General features: G+C 47.2%; 7 protein-coding genes across 7 annotated transcripts; 5 read left to right on the forward strand and 2 right to left on the reverse strand.

Annotated features, from left to right (window-relative positions):
• Positions 1–129: 129 nt before the first annotated feature.
• F5147DRAFT_834253 (Metalloprotease) lies at positions 130–3,951 on the forward strand. The gene is made up of 17 exons (XM_041443900.1): positions 130–229; positions 285–829; positions 875–974; positions 1,032–1,367; positions 1,422–1,525; positions 1,574–1,878; positions 1,930–2,378; positions 2,432–2,642; positions 2,695–2,806; positions 2,853–2,902; positions 2,959–3,013; positions 3,065–3,229; positions 3,280–3,287; positions 3,346–3,468; positions 3,523–3,586; positions 3,637–3,747; positions 3,797–3,951. The coding sequence occupies exons 1-17, from the start codon at positions 196–198 to the stop codon at positions 3,836–3,838; spliced, it is 2,814 nt and encodes a 937-aa protein (XP_041296843.1). The 5' UTR covers positions 130–195; the 3' UTR covers positions 3,839–3,951.
• Positions 3,952–4,870, reverse strand: F5147DRAFT_676346 (IGPD-domain-containing protein). Its single transcript, XM_041436014.1, has 5 exons — positions 4,689–4,870; positions 4,543–4,630; positions 4,389–4,486; positions 4,155–4,339; positions 3,952–4,099 (listed from the first exon to the last, which is right to left on the reverse strand). Exons 1-5 carry the CDS (start codon positions 4,824–4,826, stop codon positions 4,003–4,005), a joined length of 606 nt encoding a protein of 201 aa, XP_041296844.1. The 5' UTR covers positions 4,827–4,870; the 3' UTR covers positions 3,952–4,002.
• A 46-nt stretch (positions 4,871–4,916) lies between these two features.
• On the forward strand, positions 4,917–6,719 carry F5147DRAFT_606539 (zinc-finger of mitochondrial splicing suppressor 51-domain-containing protein). Its single transcript, XM_041432346.1, has 3 exons — positions 4,917–5,420; positions 5,472–5,684; positions 5,736–6,719. The coding sequence occupies exons 1-3, from the start codon at positions 4,946–4,948 to the stop codon at positions 6,659–6,661; spliced, it is 1,614 nt and encodes a 537-aa protein (XP_041296845.1). The 5' UTR covers positions 4,917–4,945; the 3' UTR covers positions 6,662–6,719.
• Positions 6,720–8,009: 1,290 nt separating this feature from the next.
• On the forward strand, positions 8,010–9,105 carry F5147DRAFT_629837 (uncharacterized protein; the record flags this gene model as incomplete). The annotated part of the gene is made up of 5 exons (XM_041432762.1): positions 8,010–8,288; positions 8,349–8,667; positions 8,745–8,827; positions 8,890–8,914; positions 8,971–9,105. The coding sequence occupies 5 exons, from the start codon at positions 8,010–8,012 to the stop codon at positions 9,033–9,035; spliced, it is 771 nt and encodes a 256-aa protein (XP_041296846.1). The 3' UTR covers positions 9,036–9,105.
• A 330-nt stretch (positions 9,106–9,435) lies between these two features.
• On the forward strand, positions 9,436–12,393 carry F5147DRAFT_676358 (long-chain-fatty-acid-CoA ligase). Its single transcript, XM_041436015.1, has 15 exons — positions 9,436–9,602; positions 9,658–9,672; positions 9,745–10,017; positions 10,068–10,151; positions 10,204–10,210; positions 10,266–10,453; positions 10,505–10,584; positions 10,636–10,657; positions 10,710–10,825; positions 10,875–11,153; positions 11,211–11,322; positions 11,373–11,579; positions 11,634–11,737; positions 11,787–12,082; positions 12,133–12,393. Exons 1-15 carry the CDS (start codon positions 9,512–9,514, stop codon positions 12,302–12,304), a joined length of 2,046 nt encoding a protein of 681 aa, XP_041296847.1. The 5' UTR covers positions 9,436–9,511; the 3' UTR covers positions 12,305–12,393.
• On the reverse strand, positions 12,394–14,530 carry F5147DRAFT_834258 (major facilitator superfamily domain-containing protein; the record flags this gene model as incomplete). The annotated part of the gene is made up of 8 exons (XM_041443901.1): positions 12,394–12,727; positions 12,776–12,892; positions 12,946–13,229; positions 13,279–13,524; positions 13,587–13,743; positions 13,802–14,087; positions 14,137–14,194; positions 14,255–14,530. The coding sequence occupies 8 exons, from the start codon at positions 14,528–14,530 to the stop codon at positions 12,592–12,594; spliced, it is 1,560 nt and encodes a 519-aa protein (XP_041296848.1). The 3' UTR covers positions 12,394–12,591.
• A 578-nt stretch (positions 14,531–15,108) lies between these two features.
• Positions 15,109–16,568, forward strand: F5147DRAFT_676366 (uncharacterized protein). The gene is made up of 4 exons (XM_041436016.1): positions 15,109–15,431; positions 15,562–15,875; positions 15,930–16,175; positions 16,230–16,568. Exons 1-3 carry the CDS (start codon positions 15,211–15,213, stop codon positions 16,112–16,114), a joined length of 720 nt encoding a protein of 239 aa, XP_041296849.1. The 5' UTR covers positions 15,109–15,210; the 3' UTR covers positions 16,115–16,175; positions 16,230–16,568.
• The last annotated feature ends 995 nt before the right edge of the window (positions 16,569–17,563 follow it).

Below are 17,563 nucleotides of genomic sequence, written 5' to 3' on the forward strand. Positions count from 1 at the left end.
TTCGAAACAGACGTTAATCATCGTACGCGACGCGTCGCGTATTGTTAACACGTGCCGTCACACCGTGGGTCTGTCACAGTGTTTCGACCGGTTGCCGAACGGATATAATAGATTTCTAGCCGCGTGTTTAGCACGCATCCACGAGGTACTTAAAGACCGTCCCTGCGTCGTTTGTTGGCTACACTCTCAGTCGCCATGGCGTACGAGCCAAGGCCCTCAACTGACCAAGGTATGATTCTAGTTGGTCGAGTATTATCCACGCTTGTTGCTTACTTCGAGAACAGAGTCTGCACCTCTTTTACGAGGTGGAGATGATGATCCTCCACAAAGCGCCCAGTCACCCCACCCATCTATGTCCCGAAGGATTGCTGACGTCGTCCAAGAACCGCTCACTGGTCTCACTAAAGTGCTACTTGTTGAAGTTCTCATATTGCTACTCATAAGTTCCGTCTTTATTGGCCTATTCGCTGGTGCACAACATAAACTGAACCTGCGACATGGTATCCCTGGCGGTGGAGATGGAGACAGAGGTGGAGGTAGTATCACCCTGACCGAGACCGCAACAGCTACAGTGACTCACACAACTACTGCTGCATCGACAAAAATCTCTGGTATTGTGACTACCACTACTGCGGTGTCTACGAAACTTTCTACAGTCTTCGGCACAACCACGGCGACCAGAATTGCGACAACTACTTCCACAAAAACATCAGTTTCTACCTCAGTATCTACTTCCACTTACACAACGACAGATGTTCACACGCACACGGTGATCGTTGGGCCAGAACCCACAGGACCTCCCGAGAATCCCAGCCCGGTGCCTCCATCGGTAGGTCTATCTACATGTTATCGAACTATTCCTCACCATTTACAGGATAAGTGCCTTACTCCGAGTTGCATTATTTTGGCTGCTTCCATTCTATCTTCCCTGGACACATCGCAAGACCCTTGCGAAAATTTCTATGACTTTGCAAGTAAGTTAGCACGTGGTTTTGTATCGTGTCTGCTGCATGGCTTAATTACAATATCAGACGGTGGTTGGATAGCATCGCACCCCGTTCCGGGTGACAAGGGTGCCATCAATTCCTTTTCGGTTCTTTCAGAACAGAACGCACACGTTATTCTCAAATTACTTGAGGGCGACTCATCTATCCAAGACAATGCGTGGGATGATCAACTACTTCACAAGATCCGTATACTGTACACTTCATGCATGGATGAGACGCGGCTTGATTATCTTGGCCAGGAGCCTTTGCAGAAATTCGTCAACACGATTCGGAAGCTTTACAGGGGGAGGACTACTCAAGGATATACCATGAATCCGAGACAGGGCTTATCCAACGCCCTAGGTTATTTGCACTCTCGGGGTAAGAGTCGTTCGTTTGACCTTATGTTACATGTTCGCTCATATCATGACTTAGGTGTCGACGCACTTTTTGAATTTAGCGTTGAAGGCGACTCTGGTGCTGACCCGAACAATATGATTCTGTGGTTCAGTCAACCCAGCCTGGGACTCCCATCCAAGGTCAGCTCCTGAAAACTTAGAATTTTCAATACGTCTAACAACTATTAGGAGTATTACAAGGACAAGAGTATTCTCACCGTATACCAGGACGTCATTGAGCGCCTCTTATCATCCTTGAGAGACGACCGAGTTCTAAGTCAGGAGAACCCAGGAATCATCCTCCAGACAGAAGAACTCGAAGACAGCGAGCATGTCTGGCCCCCCTGGCCATGGCCACCTTGGGATGAAGAAGGTGACGACGACGACGACGATGGTCGGGAACGCAGCCCTGGAGATCCTTTCCAGAACGCTCGCGAGCTTGCGCAGAAAGTTGTCCAGTTCGAAACTGAAATTGCGGATGCGACGCTTGACCTGTAAGTTGATTCACATCCCACCACTGGCAAACTCGTTTATATCGCTATCAGTGACAAACTGCAGCAAGATCCATTCGGCACGTATAACCCAACCAACATCAACACCCTCAAGGCCGAGCTCTCGCAGATCAACTTCCCAGACTATTTTGCCACGTTCACGCCTCGTGCCTACCCAACCCGTGTTATCATCACGTACAAACCTTACCCAAATTCCTTGTCGGAAATCTTGAAAAAGACGCCAGCAGATGTCATCGAGGCATATCTTGTTGTGCGCGCATCGTTGGAGTATGCTCCCAACCTGGGCCGGACCACTGAGGCTTGGAAGGCTGTGAGAACTCTGCAAGAGTCCTTGTATGGCCTCAAGCCTGGTGTATTTGGCGAACGCTCCCAATTTTGCATGACGAAGGTCGACGTTGCTTTAGGTTTCGGTACTGGAAGATACTTTGTGAACCAGACATTCCCTGGCGAATCAAGGGAGAAAGCGACCCAGGTCATTGATAGTGAGCAAAGAACAGACGTTGCTCTCGGAGTGCTACTAACTTTCATTGGCCAGACATCATCGATGCCTTTGAGAGATCCCTACGCCGCATCGAATGGATGGATGAGGAGTCTGCACGTAAAGCTGCCGAGAAAGCCGAAGCTCTTCGCGTTAAGGTCGGCTTCCCTCTATCCCCAGACACACGTGATCCACGTTCCCTTGTCTCCTACTACACCCTCGTGAAAGTACATGTGGATACCTTCTTTGAAAATATGCTCAGTGCTGCGTATGTAACACCGACACTTGCTTGAATCAACTACTGACCGTATATTGTACAGCGCCTCCGACATGTACAAGATGTGGCAGAAAGTCGGCAAGGAAAGAAATCCTGACGAGTGGGAGATGACACCAGCAACTGTAAATGCATACTATAACCCCCCTGCCAATGAAGTAAGTGGATTCGTACTGTCAAGGCGCTAGACTGACAAAGAACAAGATCGTCTTCCCAGCTGGCATCTTACAACCTCCTTTCTTCTCCGAGAGCTGGTATAAATATATGTCACTATTTCGCAGCCCCTTCTCATACACACTTCTATATACAGGCCTGGATACCTCTCCTACGGCTCCTTTGGAATGGTAGCCGCGCATGAATTGACTGTAAGTTCGTTGCATTGCATTTTCCATAAACATTGGTTTAAGTATTATTAGCACGCATTTGATTCCTCAGGTCGTCTTTACAACCAACAAGGAAAACTCGAAGAGTGGTGGTCACGCCAGACTAGCGACGCGTACCAAATTCGCCAGGACTGCATCGTGGAGCAATACTCGTCATATACAGTAGAGGATGGCAAAGGAGGGATCATCCACGTCAATGTATGTACATTATGCTCCCTGTGTATAATGATTGACCAGTTGATCCACAGGGAAACCTGTATGTCTATGGTCGTGATGTTTAATCTTGTTAACGTTACTAATTGATTACTTCCAAGTACCTCTGGCGAAAACATCGGAGACACGGGTCTGATTCAGGCGTATCGAGCTTGGAAGGCGCAATACGAAGATTCCTACGACGCCGGAGCGGAATATCTGCTTCCCGGCCTTGGCTACACTCGGTTTGCGATACTAGATTTATGAGTGAACTATTCAGGCACTGATGCTAAGTTCAGGGAGCAGCTATTCTTCATCTCGTTTGCTCGTACATGGGCGATGAACACCAGTCCTGCTGACGCAGTAAGTGTTTTATCTATATCAAGACCCATGTCAATATAATCTTGCAACAGGTTCGACGTGTCCGGTCAGATCCTCACTCGCCGAACCGTTATCGCACTGAAGGCACTGTCTATAACATTCCGGAGTTTGCAGAAGCCTTCAAGTGCTCAAAGTATGCCAAGGTAAGTGCGAGCACATAACACAGACTTCTACTAACACATTATTTGACAGCTTAATCCACCCCAAGAGAGAAGATGTATCTTCTGGTCTTGATCTGTTGTTTTTCAATGCCCTGTTTCTATGACATTCGTTTCCTTTGGTTAATATGTGGCTTGAACACTGCAGTCTGTACATTATCTATTGCAATCACTTCTTTATCCTTTTATACCGCTGTGCATCAAGATCGCGGGGTTCGTACTGATGCTAAATTTATCGTGTCACAGAACTCCTTTAGTACTCGGAATATCGTCGCCACCAGTGCGTTCGATAGCTTGTTTGATTGCAAGGGCAAGTGCCTTGAATGCAGATTCAGATCTGCAACTGTTGACTGAGTGCTGTCGCTAGATTAACGAGCATTGGGCAAACACACCTGTGGTGATCGTTTTCGCCCCGTAGGACGTCGACGTGAAGAGTCACACCAGAAGCTATGGCAAAAGAATAGAATATATGGGGGATCATTTCTGTCGACAGGTCTCCTATTTTCTCCCTCTTTAAGCCTAGATCAGTGACACAGTACGGTCTAGAGCAGATATCAATAACGGCTCGAGAGAGAGCCTGGAAATTGTCAAATGGACATATGCATCGCTGCCTATCGGTCACTCACCTCATCCAAGGGTGCAAATCCAGTTCCGTATCGACGAATTCCGCGGACTTCACCAAGAGCTTGCTTGAAAGCCGTTCCAAGGGCGATTGCGCTATCTTGTAAATACCGCGGATGTATTGGTCAGTGATTCTTGAGCACATGTGAGAATACTCATCTGCTGTGTGATGGTCATCGATCCATAAATCGCCTTTACATTTCATAGTGAGAGACATCCCACCATGCTTTGCCAAGGCATGATACATCTAGGAAACTCAATCAGCCGGAGTCTGGTGTCACAAATATATCATTCATAGTACATACGTGATCCAGAAAACCGATTCCCGTTGAAATCTCGATTACCTGAGCATTCTGAGATCCAGGAGTACAGTCGAGGTTGATAGATATTTCTATCTGTGTCTCGTTGGTCTTTCTTGAGATCGTAGCTGTTCGTGCTGCCATGATCAACTAGAACAGTCTGAACCGGTCACCCAATTGGGTTACTTTAGAAGGCTTTGGACAACAAGAACAAACAACCGTCCAAAAGATCTTGAACAACAGCAACAAACACCTATGTACTTATGGCTTCTCCGCTTCTTCGCTCAAGGTCAGCACTGCGAGCTGTCCTTGGGTCACAGACTTGTCAACGGTCACTATGTGCCAATCGGCCTAGAGCTAGAACCATTTTCAATTTCTTTCGCCGGTCTGCCAAGCCAGCACAAGAAGAACCCGTTCCGTTGCTGACCGAGGACAACTTATTTCATCCGTTCTCGAAATCTCCATTTCCTGCAATACGCGCTCGCGGAGAAGCTATACAGTCACTGGCCAAATGTCCAGTGTGCACCTCAAGTCATTGCAGCACTCATGCGCACACGAAATCACAGTCTCTCGCAGTAAAATTTGAATGTCCCGACTGTGGTTTCCCGACACATTGCTCAGAGGAGCATTGGATGGCTGATCAAGAGCACAAAAAATACTGCTCTAAACTTCGAGAAGTTAACGAGGATGACCATGATCTCCGAAGTGGTCGAAAGTTTCGCGAATTTGAGATGCCCGGTGCGTTATTTGGTCTTCGACTTTGGACATTCCAATTAATTCACTCACTAGGACCACAGGCTTATGAGGAGGCTATATCATTTGCAAATTGGGACGTCTTTTGGTATACACGTGGATTCCCCTCCATGGACACGGAACGTTCAAGAAGACACGCTAGCAGAATTCTCACCTATCCGCTCACTATTGGTTCTATTCTTCATCAAAATAGTGGACTGACTTTAAGCAATCAAAGAGTTACACCTGAGGGAAGTCGCTCACTGGCAGGTAAGTTTGTACTATATATTTCCAGATCTTCCCCTCACAATTCACATCCAGCACTGCGCACCACGCTGCATGTCCCTCCTGGAGCACCTGATACAGAAGAGGCTGGTGCCGCGAAACCTCAGATTCGTATATTCATACTTGGCGCTCGTGCTGAGTCCTCTTTGCCACCGCATGTCTGGGAGCAACTTTGCATGTTGTTCCCGTCCTGTCACTTCCACCTTTTCTTTATTGGGCCACAAGTATCTTTGCCGAAACCGGCTAATTCTCCCCCTCCGAAACCTCCCAATAAATCTGCAACGAAAGAGGATACTGTCACCAACCAATCTGCGGCGGAAAATGTATCTACGACGCACACATCTACCGACACTGTCAAGCAACAGGAAGAGGACAAACCAGTTTACGTGCCGAACGTCTATGAACCTCCAACACCAGCACCTATCGCGCCCCTTAAGCGAACACGATCATCAGTCGAACTCTACGGCGTTCCCTCTTACACCGTTCCTTATACCCCTCAGCTCACCATTACTGGTCTTCAAGCGAACTATGCTGAAGTTCACGCACAGTTTCAGGATACCTTTGATCCCTACACAGACGCATTTTTCCTGTTCTCTCCTGGTTTTGGCTTCCCGTCGCCCAACTCCGTATCCGAACTAGATGGCAAGCCCTACTTGCAAATTACTTCCCCAACAGAGTGGGGCCCTGTCATGCCAGCCTTACTCGCAACCCGTTGTGCCATCTACGTAACAGGTTTTTCCCCTGCAGATGTCGAGAGAGACATTCGTTCCATCGAGACTGCACCAGATGTTGCTTGTGAGTTCGAATGGGTGATTACTCCAGGGGAGAATGCATTTGGGAGCGAAAAATGGGAGGTCGCAGACTTTGACCCCAGAGTCATGGTGAAGACGAACTGGGGTGTTTGGGGTATCAGGGGCAAGGGCCGAGAAGTGAGGGAGCGTAGCTCATTCAGATTATTCTAGATTGTATCGTATGTCTGACAATACGATCGATCATTAATGCATTAATATTCATCGCGGATCGCAACTCGTTCATGAGGGTGAGGTACATCACATTTGATGATCTACAAGTAGCCTTAAGACAAGCGACTACGTCTCGTCAGTTCGATGTAAGGTGAACAAAAATATAGAAGCAACCCGTTTACATTCGAAGGGACGTTACCATGGATTACAAAACAGTGTTCAAATGTCGTACTGACATCATACCGTGTGTAAGGATTGAAAGAGAAGTATATATCTCGCCCACAGGAAGTTAACTCTGATCTTGGTATCAGTTGCGGTAATTATACGAGAATTGAGAAAATAGATACCCATGGCGCATTTCCGAGTCTTCTGTTGAAAATGAAAACGGTGATAATCACCGAGTGCCTTCTATGTCAAGAGGTAACAGCACAGGTGAACAAACAGGGGAGTGTGGTTAGTATAGGCCGGTTACTGAAGACAACCGACGTGGAATGAACGAACTTGGGTATATTGGAGTTTCAGAGGTCTAGAGACGGGAGCGGAAGCGCGCAATGATCCTGGAGGGCCCGGGTAAGCTTGCTCAAACAGTCAAACTCAGACGGAGCTTCGGAAGTGGAGTCAAGGATAGACGGATTCATCCGAATCACCAACGTTGTTCTGGCATCGATCCGTCCCAGTAAGCGGTTCTATTCTCCGCATCGTAAAAAGTGGAAGACAGCCTCAGACTGCCAAGCGCACAGACACTGGGAGTGCTGGAGGTCAAGCGCATTGCTTCCGCGGGATCAGCCTTTTTTTTTTTCGTTTTTACTTATTAGTAAGGCATCGGGTCACATTCAGTAGCAAGGCGTCACACAGGTGATTTCAAGTTGTGCATGAGCCCTACCTCAGATAGAGCAGGGGTGGAACCTTTTCTTGGCCAAACCTATCTTGCGAGTTGCGCCATTTCAGCCATCTCAAAAAGAACTCGATTTAAAGGCAGTATTTGTACCCACTTGGGCGCGACAGTGGACGCGGATCCTGAACAAGTTTCCGACCTTCTCGAGGCTCTCGTAGGTGCGTATATTCTCCCACCGGATGCATTGCATATCGATTCACGACCATATCAAGTATACATATCTTACTTTACAGTGTGTTGTGCGACCTGTCATGCATTATCATGACGAGCTCAGGCAACGCGGCGAGAACATTCCATTTCTATCCCTGAGCAGCACGGATGGTCTCACACAGGGGAGGTCGAGCCATCGAGAATCGCCTGCAGACTACAAATAGATGCGATAGCCTTCCTTCCCATCCTGAGCATTCAAATAGCGAGGGCGTGATCAGACTGCTTCCAGCACATTTCTCTAGAATGTTTAACTTCACCTTTACAACGTCTTGCGTAGTCGTGGCACTGGCGAGTGGGTCATTCGCTGCCACAAAACGCGGTCTGGCGTTTGCTGATTCCGACAATACTGGCGACATTGCTGTCGCTGATGGCACTCAGGTCTCTTGGGTATATAACTGGGGCAGTACCGCGCCAAGCTATCTAAAAAACACAGACATGACCTATATCCCCATGCAATGGGGTGAAGACAATGCCAATAATTTTATGGCCGAAGTGCAGGCTCAGAATGCGAAGACCATCTTAGTAGGTTCACCTAGTCGAGAGAAGATATCTCACTCAGCCGAATTTCTACTGACAATCTAGGGTTTCAACGAACCTGACCTTAGTTCACAGTCGGATATTACACCTATGACTGCCGCGTCATTATGGATGCAGTATATTCAACCTCTGAAGGCACATGGCGTCCGACTCGGTAGTCCCGCTGTGTCCAGCGCACCATCAGGAATTCCTTGGTTATCTCAATTTTTTGGAAACTGCACTGAATGCACGTTTGATTTCATACCTATTCACTGGTACGGTGATGGCCTCGACAATTTCAAAGACTATGTCGAGTTGTTCTATGACAAATTTTCATCGCCAGTGTGGGTCACGGAGTTTGCGTCTACTTCTTCGAACGTTAACGGTGAGTTGTCTGTGATCTCTGATGCATCAGTGCTTCGTGTACCTTTTATTGATGGTACTTACCTCCTACGTTTATAGAGGTGGAAGACTTCTGCACTAATGCAATAGCCTATCTTGATGGCCAGAATTGGATTGAAGGATATGCCTGGTTTGCACTCTACGTAAGTATCTTCAGGCACGGCTTCCGCAGAGCATGAGCTAATAGCACTTATGATCATGGCAGCGCCAGGAGGCAGGTTCCTACTACAGTAAGAACATCCCTTCAAGCGGCTCGTGTCTCAGTATGACCTTTCTATCACCATAGACCTTCTTGATGTCAGTGGCCAGCCTAACACACTTGGGGATATCTATCTTGGTAGCACCAGTTAGAGCTTCGCGGATTTAATGAACATGGGAAACAATTGAGAAGTAGAAGTGGCACTACATACGTACATGCTGCCAACACATATCGTCTGATATTTTGCGCATAGGCTGCATTAGCCACGATTCCGGTCCGAATGCTTGTGATTCTGTGATTCTCGAGTGGCTGGATCGTTGTCTATCGATATCGGTCAAACTTCTTTCGACACTTCTCCAGAGCCGCATCTATAGACTATGCATTTGGTTATCTGCAAAGCGAACGCGATGATGCCAACGACCGGTGTACGAGTTGACTTGAATGAACGGCCATTGACACCAAACTACTGCGCGCCCGGCAATCCGGCTTCATTTACGTCACCGGTTGCAGGTGAAATCCAACCGAATATTAATTGAGTCTGCCAAGTTAAGCATCCAACAAGTCTTACTGTCAGCTTGTACCTTGTCTTCTTACCGTCACAACCTGAATTTCCATCTCCTAGTTCAAAATGACGGTAACGACCATAGATTTTCCAGACAAGTTCGACTACAGCATTCAGTCCATCGCTGTTCCTGGCACCAAACGTCCTGGTCAAACCGGTACGTCCCACGTATTCGTCAGCGGACGTTTCATTAACATCGAAGCTTTTCAAAGCCCACTATCGGAATGGTGAGTCCTATCTAGTACAGGATTGAGCATCGCGTGTTTTTTAATCGCTCATTTTCTCTCATGACACTTCAGCATTATATGGTCTTGTAGACGTCGACGTCCTACCAACACTTCCTGATATTTTCGACAATGGTTACAACATCAATCCGGACTCTAGACTTCTCGGTCACCGTCCGTTAGTGTCAAACAATCCGCTCAAATTCGGCCCTTATGTGTGGCAGACGTACAAACAGGTGGATGGTCGCAGGCGTCGCATCGGTAGTGCTCTCCACAGGTTATTCTCGCAGGGTGAACTGCAGGGCGAGGACCTCCAAACCGTTGGTATATGGTCAGTAAATAGGCCAGGTATGCATGTCATTTCTCACTCCAAGTTCAGTTCTCACCAATCACCACAGAGTGGCAACTTGTTGAACTCGCTTTACATGCTTACAACAAAGTCGGGGTTGGTCTCTACGATACTCTTGGCAAGGATTCTGTAGGCAAGTTGATTTTCTTGGGCCATTTCCTATTGTGCTGATGACTTCGCTACAGAATATATGTATGTAATGTTGCCGCTATCTCATTTAAACCTCTCAACATTCGTGATTGTTTAGTATCAATCATGCGCATCTTAGTATCATTTTCACTACGGTTGATCACATACCTGCGCTATTGAAACTAGCTCCCAAGGTTGCAGTCATGAAAATGATCGTGTCCTTCGACGAGTTGAGTCAAGATGCTCGCAAAGCCTTGGTGGCTTGGGGAGAGACTGTCGGTGTGCAGGTCAAAGAATTCTCGGAATGTGAGTATTTCACCTGATTTCTACCTTACCTGCTATTTACATGCTCCGTAGTTGAAAAGTATGGTGAAGAGCAATTGATGCCGCCAATTCCCGTTTCACCCGACACAGTCGCATCCCTATGCTATACTTCAGTACGTAGCTTTCGTATTACATTTTAAGCATCATCAACCAGGTATTTTCAGGGCACCACTAGCCAACCCAAAGGTGTGGGACATCCATTCTCTTTCCTTTTGACACTTGAATTCTTGCTCGTTAGGTGTGGTACTTACTCACGGGAACCTTGCATCGTCCGCATATTCCAACATGTTTGGTATGGAATATTCTCCGAATACCAGCGTTCTCTCTTACTTGCCGTTGGCTCATATTTATGAGGTTCGTTGGTCTTGATCACCTCGTCTTCTATATACTGACCTCCTTGCAGCGTGTGGTCGAACTCACAACCTTGGCCATTGGTGGATGTATCGGGTTTTCCACTGGCGATAACTTGCGTCTCCTTGAAGATGCGCAGATGCTGAAGCCTCACTTCTTCCCTGCTGTACCTCGTGTATTGAATCGAGTCTATCAGTCTGCCATGGCTGCTGGCAATGTCCCTGGACTGAAGGGCGCTCTCTTCCGGGCAGCTGTGCGCGCAAAACTCGACCAGTATCATGCCACAGGTGTCAGTACCCACCCATTCTGGGATGCTCTTGTCTTCCGGAAGGTATGTTCTCATCGACCGTCTCACATTCCTAGTTACAACCTGATATATTATTCAAAGGTTCGTGCTGTGCTCGGCGGAAACCTGCTACTTGTCAGCACGGGCTCTGCACCTATCAGTGCCGAGGTTATCGATTTCCTGAAGATCGCACTCTTCTGCGAAATTACAGAAGGTACGATCGCTCATGTTCGATTGTTAATTATCGTCTGATGAACGGATTAGGTTACGGAATGACTGAGAACTGTGGTGTCTGCACGCATACATTCAAGGCGGACCCTAAATGTGGAGGAACCATCGGTCCTCCTCAGCCCGTGAACGAATTGAAATTGGTCGACGTGCCATCTATGAATTACACGGTCGAGGACAAGCCCAATCCTCGAGGCGAACTTTGTGTCCGTGGTCCCAATTGTTTCACAAGATATTATAAAGGTGAGGTCGTGTGCGAACACGTGCATTGGTGTTAAATGCTCAGCATTACGACAGACGAGAAAAACACCCGGGACACCTTGCAAGACGGTTGGATTCACACCGGTGATGTTGCTGAGGTCGACCCGCAAGGCCGATTCAAGATCGTCGACCGTGTTAAAGTAAGTTTCCTCTCATTCACCATCGCCTTGACCTCATTGTATGACACAGAATATTATGAAACTTTCACAAGGCGAATATGTCGCTCTCGAGAAAATCGAGAACATGTACGTTGCATGCCCACTCGTGCAGCAGATCTTTGTCCATGGCGATTCATTGCAATCGTACCTGCTGGCTGTGCTGATCCCAGACCCAGTGACTCTGGCTCCACTAGTGTCAAGGGTTCTTGGCGAGAAGGTAACATCTGATGACATCCCAGCACTAGAGAAAGCTATCAAGGACCCCCGAGTAGTAGCTCAGGTCCTCACCGTTCTCAATAAAGAGGCGATGAAGAATCGTCTGGCTGGGTAAGAAGACTTGGGATCTCTGGATAAGGCACACTAACTAGCTTCAATAGATTTGAGACGATTAAGCGTCTCCACATCAGCTTGGATCCGTTTTCCATCGAGGATAATACCTTGACTCCGACATTCAAGGTCCGCCGCAAGGACGCATTTGCAAAGTATGCAACGGAGTTGCAGGCGCTATACGCTCTTGGAGAACCGAATAGCGATGCTAGCAAGCTATAGCTGAAGTGCCTAAGCACTCCTTCAATCCACCTATGTGGTATATCATATTTGTCAATATACAGGAATGAATACAGGTTCTATCGGGACAGACACGTTTCGATGGTATGGAGATGTTCTTATAAGAAAAGCATAGCTTGTGGATCACAGCGACGAGAGATACGTATATGAGCAAAGATTGAAATGGATGTGGATAGTCATGATGGTGTCGTGATATGTGATGCCTTGGGAATATAGAATGTGACTGCCCACCACCTATCGCGGTAGGTCTTTTGTTGGACACGGACCAATCAACCTATCGTCTTCACACTGCTCTGCTTGATCTTGCGCGATGTCGTCATGCCCAGGAACGAGACCATCACCATAATGACAAGCCACAGGTATCCGCCCAATAAGTTGTACTCTAAAGAGGTTGCGAACAAAGCACTAGAAGGACATGAGGGCAATCCTGCATGTAAAGGAGGACAGACATACCTGACCACAAAGGGAGCGAATGATCGCGCGAAACACATCGTAAACTGAACCAAGCCATTGGACTGCCCCAGTGATGCGGCATTCGGAGCGTTCTCCTTGGTAAGGATCATGCTAACGCTAAACATTATGTGTCGATCACTACGACTAGCCAAAACTAAACGAACACGTACCCATAAGCAATACAAGCGGCCTTGGTCAACAGGAGGACGAAGGCGATACCAACCCATAGAAAAGCAACAGCGGTCGTTCCAAGTTCGCCAGTGGTCTCGTCCAAGCCAGCACGAGCGATAAGGTTCAAAACAGGCAAGACGAGGAAAGTATAAGGCCATAAGCTCATGCAGAAGCAGTATATCTTCGCAGGGTCAAACGTTCGAAGGAGGTAGGACATGATACAAAGTTGGATAGCAGCACCGATAGCACCCGCGATGGCAAGAGAGTATCCGATTTGTGATGCCTTTCCAATTGTCAGTTGATCACACTGGTTCAGAGCGGGAAAAGCTCACTGAGAACGCCAGACCGCCGGATTTAATTGGCGAGTAGCAGAACAAGACAAATACAACGTCAAAGGATGTTCCAATATAGCTTAGCATAAAGCCAGATAGTGCCAAAGCGGATATGATTGGTACCGACAATAATTTTGAAACACTGAGAGGCTTCTCAGGAAGAGCTGGTGCAGTCGTGACGCTATCGCCATTGGTACTTGCATTAGGAGAAATGCTTTTCTTGCCGTTGCGCTTGCTGGGCAGAGTCTAAGATGGGCATGAGATTCTCGATATAACACACGGTTTGTGGGCTGCAGAATGGAACATACCTCTTCAAGGAAAATGAATCCAAGGGAAACACCGATAATAGCGAACGTGGATGCAATGAAGCATGGCAGGAAATAGGGATAATCCTTGAGGAACTGGTACCCTAATATTTCGGGATATTTCAAGGCCGGGTGAGAGAACGCTCCACCCATAAGTGGTCTATGGGTGTACACGTGATCAACGTTGACATCTGATTAGATGTAAATGAAGAGCGTACCCGATGATTGAGCCAATAGGCCAGGCGAGGCCGTATATGGGGAAAGCCACCATCTGGTTTGTGGAATCGGTGATTTCTCCTAGAACCGAATGGATGACAGCGATATTTCCCGAAAATAGTCCGCCTACAGAATTAGAAATTAGTTTAGGTGCAGGTATGGAATGTTCCCCACCTAAGCAACGCGCCACTAAGACACTTGCCAGTGATTTGGATAAACCAAACATCAGCGTGGTGATGGCAAGCCCAATTATACCGAGAAATATGACAGGACGTCGTCCGATAACATCTACAGCAAGGTGAGATGAAAAGTAGACTGAATGACGCGATAAAAGTACCTGATAACCTAGCCCAGTGGTAGATGGAACACAATTGAGATACAGCAAAAGCGCTCTCCTAGTGGTTACGATCAGTGAGAAGAGTGATCTGATCGTGGGATCAAATCAGACGACGTACAACCAACCCGCTGTAGAAGCCTATTTTTGATGGGTCATCTGTGAGATGAAGATCGCTCATGAACTCGTTGACATATGGAAAGAGCTGAGTGAACGTTATGGGTTCGACTAGACGAACGATGCAGAGTGCAGTGAGTTGACCCTTTGGTAGAGGAGTAGACTTGGGTTTCTCAGCAATCTGAGCTTCAGCATTGTGAGCATTGGAAGTGGTTCGGAGAAGTGGAGAAGTCTCATCATAATTGGTCGTGTCGTTGGCAATACTATTGGCGGGTGTCATGGTTGAAAATGACAAAGGCAAGGGAATTCAAATTGTATATTTATGCGGCATTGATAGCTGACGAGAATTCCACTGGGTCACATTTCTCTGGATCAACAGATAGAACACGATAATTTACGTGTACTGCTCATTGCCGCCGATGTTAATTCTCCAGATGGCAAGCAAGGGCTTTGAAGGGGACCTAAGGATGACTGATTCAAAAATGTAATCCGCATAAAAGCCTCATATGGAACGGCTTACAAGCTTTGTCATTGGACATATGTCTGGAAATTGAGGGTGAAGAGTAATACTTGATAGGGTCGTGAGTATAATTATGGACACAGGCCCGATGATCCCGATTTACATCATGTTAAAGGCATATTACTGTATTTTTGGCAGTGTCACCTGTCCTCAATATACCTATGTGGTTGTAGGGAGGGGGGGACATGGGCATATGGTGTATTGCCATCTGATATATGTAGTGGCTCGAAATACTGTGCAAGTAGAAGACTGAGTCTGGTCACTCGGTCGATGCCGAGATAAATAACATGTACAAACAGGGAGCTCGTTGTGATAGACGTTCTTCCCAACTGTTTCCTCTATTGCAGTCACGAAACTTTGTCATCCACTACATTCATCTGCTTTGCTTTATATCTACTCTTACTTGCTTTTAACTTGCTCGCATCAGTCTCTTATCAACCATGAATTTTAATGTCAACGATAATCCTCTTCTCGTCGCTCCCCGTCCCGTTCGCATCACCACCCACCTTGCTCGTTCTACACATTTCAAACTTGTCGCTTCTCAAGTTGATCATGTAAAGCTGTCCGAAGACGCTGAAAACGTCGACGAGTACAAACAGCCCGCCCGTATCGACTCGGTTTCGTCCGATAAGGATCTCTCCTCTCCGCGTGCATCACCTCGGTAGGTATCTATGTTACGTTTAATCCTAACTGTATTTGTCTGCTGAGCACCAACTCTTCGCCTTGGCTTGCCACCTTATCCCATTTAATACCTTTTCTTTTACTAATTTCATCGATTTCCCTGATCACAGGTCCAGCCTTCCATCAGAAGCGCTTGAAGAGTTCCTGTCAATCTGCATGGGCTGGAAATGCCCATCATCTCCTGTATTGCGATCACGTCGTAACGGTACCATGCCGTTGCCCACATTTGGCCTCCCTTACAGGTCTAGGAGCAGAGTAGATTTTATTCACACCAAGGGTGACATCTCCAGCATCACACTCACCGAAGAGAGTGAATGGGTCCCTCGCACACGATCTCCTCAAACCCTTTATGAGCGAGACGAGCTTGAGAACCTTGACATTCAAGACCTCGACACCCAAAGGTGGAACGTAGCCCACACTCTCTGTGAGCGCTAATAATTGTTCTCCTAAAATCCGCTCATTAGTATTCTTCGAGCAGCATCTCCAATATCTCGTGCGCGCAATCCATTTTTACGCCACCCTTCTTATGACATCGCCCTTTCTGGCATCTCGAATTTTTCCCAATCATCCCCTCCGATCACTTCGGCAACGGCAACGCCTATGTCTCCTGCGACTGTCCCTCTTCCTGTTCCAACCCCTGATGAGTTGGTCAAGGTTTACTGAATCCTGCCCTCTATCGCAGTAATCCTCGTCTCGTCGTCCTGTCGTTACTCCGTTATATATGGTATGTCCTTCAATACTGTGAGCTAGGTTTCTCATCTCGCGAGCTGGTACTCAGCTTTAGACCAGTTCTCCGATTACATTAAAGATACCACTTTTGATTTGTTGGTCTACTCTTCCATCGCACTACTACTCTATCTTGTTTCACCACATACTTATATTCCACATCGATGCCCCCTCTAGTTCTTTCGCTTTGCCTACGTTCATTACCATGTTATTTATACATCACGAAGGATCATTTCCAAGTTTGTCTTCACTTGCTTTTCATGTGTTACCCGGTGTGCGTCAGTCCTTCTAGGAAGGAACTCTCAGCACAATCGCATTGTATACTACTCGAATTCCCGTTGATTTCTGTATCAGAGAGTTCGCTAGAAAAAAAAAGTCTTGTTGTCTATCATTTCATGCGTGGAAGTCACCGATGCTTATAAGTTATCAATCAAGGTAGTCCCGTGAGCCAGCCGCCTCAAGCCTCTCCGTCTGTATTTGTCACAATCAGTGCAGCAAACACGTAATGAAAATCTAGTCTTCAACATTCTCGACACATCTGCACCCCCACAGAAGAGAACCCGGCGTGTTTGGTGAAGCTATCTGCTCAGGAGCTGCAGGTTGAGCAACTCAGACCTCTAGCAGAACGGAAGCAAAACGAAGCACAAAAAACGAACTCCAATCCGAAGCCAACGCCAAAGCAAGCGAGCTATCCAAAGGACACCTTCAAGCTGTTTTGCTCGCTGTAGATTCACATTTTCCTACTCTTCACTCCTTTATTCAAGCTTCTCTTGTCAACAACAGACCAGCAACAGTCTGCTCGTGTTATCAAGAATGCTCGGAGCACATGGAGGCAAAAATCTCGCGCTTATGCACCAACGTTGTCCTGATGTGATACGTGTATGGGCTATCAACTTTGTTGCTGACATGGTTGCGACTCGGCGAGGGAGGGCAAAGTATTAGCAGAATTCTTGCGACCGTCTCGTGGAGAAGATGTTTCTGAGATTTTAGGCAGGTGGTCTTTGGATAGAATACAGGCGAGAGCCCAAGACATAGCACCAACTCTATGCAAGTTGTTGAAGCAGGGAGAGTTCGATGAGAGCCTCACCTCGACACGCCGTAATCATGGACTGGTAGGTCTAAGTCTTTGATATATCATGCACAGGCCTCGTTTATCTTATGCAGATATTCACATCTATACTCTGCATGCTTGCTCAAAGTCGTAGTGAACATTCTAACGAATTCCAAACTATGATCTACCTTCTCGCGTGCGGAGCATCACGCGACGCTCCATGTTTGTGTCCTCGTTCCTTGTGTCTGGTATGTTTTGCAGGATGGAGAGGACGTGACGCGTTCATGAGCTAGGACGCACAACGCGGTACCGTTCTTTGCTACATGATGCGGGCT

The sequence above is a fragment of the Suillus discolor genome, assembly GCF_016758755.1.
Source record: "Suillus discolor strain FC423 chromosome Unknown F5147scaffold_8, whole genome shotgun sequence".
Lineage (NCBI taxonomy): Eukaryota > Fungi > Basidiomycota > Agaricomycetes > Boletales > Suillaceae > Suillus > Suillus discolor.

Bases quoted from the DNA above. Each gene is read 5' to 3' on its own strand.
- F5147DRAFT_834253 (XM_041443900.1), top strand. From the start codon at position 196: ATGGCGTACGAGCCAAGGCCCTCAACTGACCAAG. The intron at 830-874 runs GTAGGTCTATCT...CACCATTTACAG, and splicing joins CCAGCCCGGTGCCTCCATCG to GATAAGTGCCTTACTCCGAG. The intron at 1,368-1,421 runs GTAAGAGTCGTT...ATCATGACTTAG, and splicing joins AGGTTATTTGCACTCTCGGG to GTGTCGACGCACTTTTTGAA.
- F5147DRAFT_676346 (XM_041436014.1), bottom strand. From the start codon at position 4,826: ATGGCAGCACGAACAGCTACGATCTCAAGAAAGACCAACGAGACACAG. The intron at 4,487-4,542 runs ATGAGTATTCTC...CGCGGTATTTAC, and splicing joins CGATGACCATCACACAGCAG to AAGATAGCGCAATCGCCCTT. The intron at 4,100-4,154 runs GTGTGTTTGCCC...CAACAGTTGCAG, and splicing joins GGCGAAAACGATCACCACAG to ATCTGAATCTGCATTCAAGG.
- F5147DRAFT_606539 (XM_041432346.1), top strand. From the start codon at position 4,946: ATGGCTTCTCCGCTTCTTCGCTCAAGGTCAGCACTGCGAGCTGTCCTT. The intron at 5,421-5,471 runs GTGCGTTATTTG...TTCACTCACTAG, and splicing joins TCGCGAATTTGAGATGCCCG to GACCACAGGCTTATGAGGAG. The intron at 5,685-5,735 runs GTAAGTTTGTAC...ATTCACATCCAG, and splicing joins GGGAAGTCGCTCACTGGCAG to CACTGCGCACCACGCTGCAT.
- F5147DRAFT_676358 (XM_041436015.1), top strand. From the start codon at position 9,512: ATGACGGTAACGACCATAGATTTTCCAGACAAGTTCGACTACAGCATT. The intron at 10,585-10,635 runs GTACGTAGCTTT...AGGTATTTTCAG, and splicing joins CATCCCTATGCTATACTTCA to GGCACCACTAGCCAACCCAA. The intron at 11,154-11,210 runs GTATGTTCTCAT...TATTATTCAAAG, and splicing joins ATGCTCTTGTCTTCCGGAAG to GTTCGTGCTGTGCTCGGCGG.
- F5147DRAFT_676366 (XM_041436016.1), top strand. From the start codon at position 15,211: ATGAATTTTAATGTCAACGATAATCCTCTTCTCGTCGCTCCCCGTCCC. The intron at 15,432-15,561 runs GTAGGTATCTAT...CCCTGATCACAG, and splicing joins TCTCCGCGTGCATCACCTCG to GTCCAGCCTTCCATCAGAAG. The intron at 15,876-15,929 runs GTGAGCGCTAAT...TTCTTCGAGCAG, and splicing joins GAACGTAGCCCACACTCTCT to CATCTCCAATATCTCGTGCG.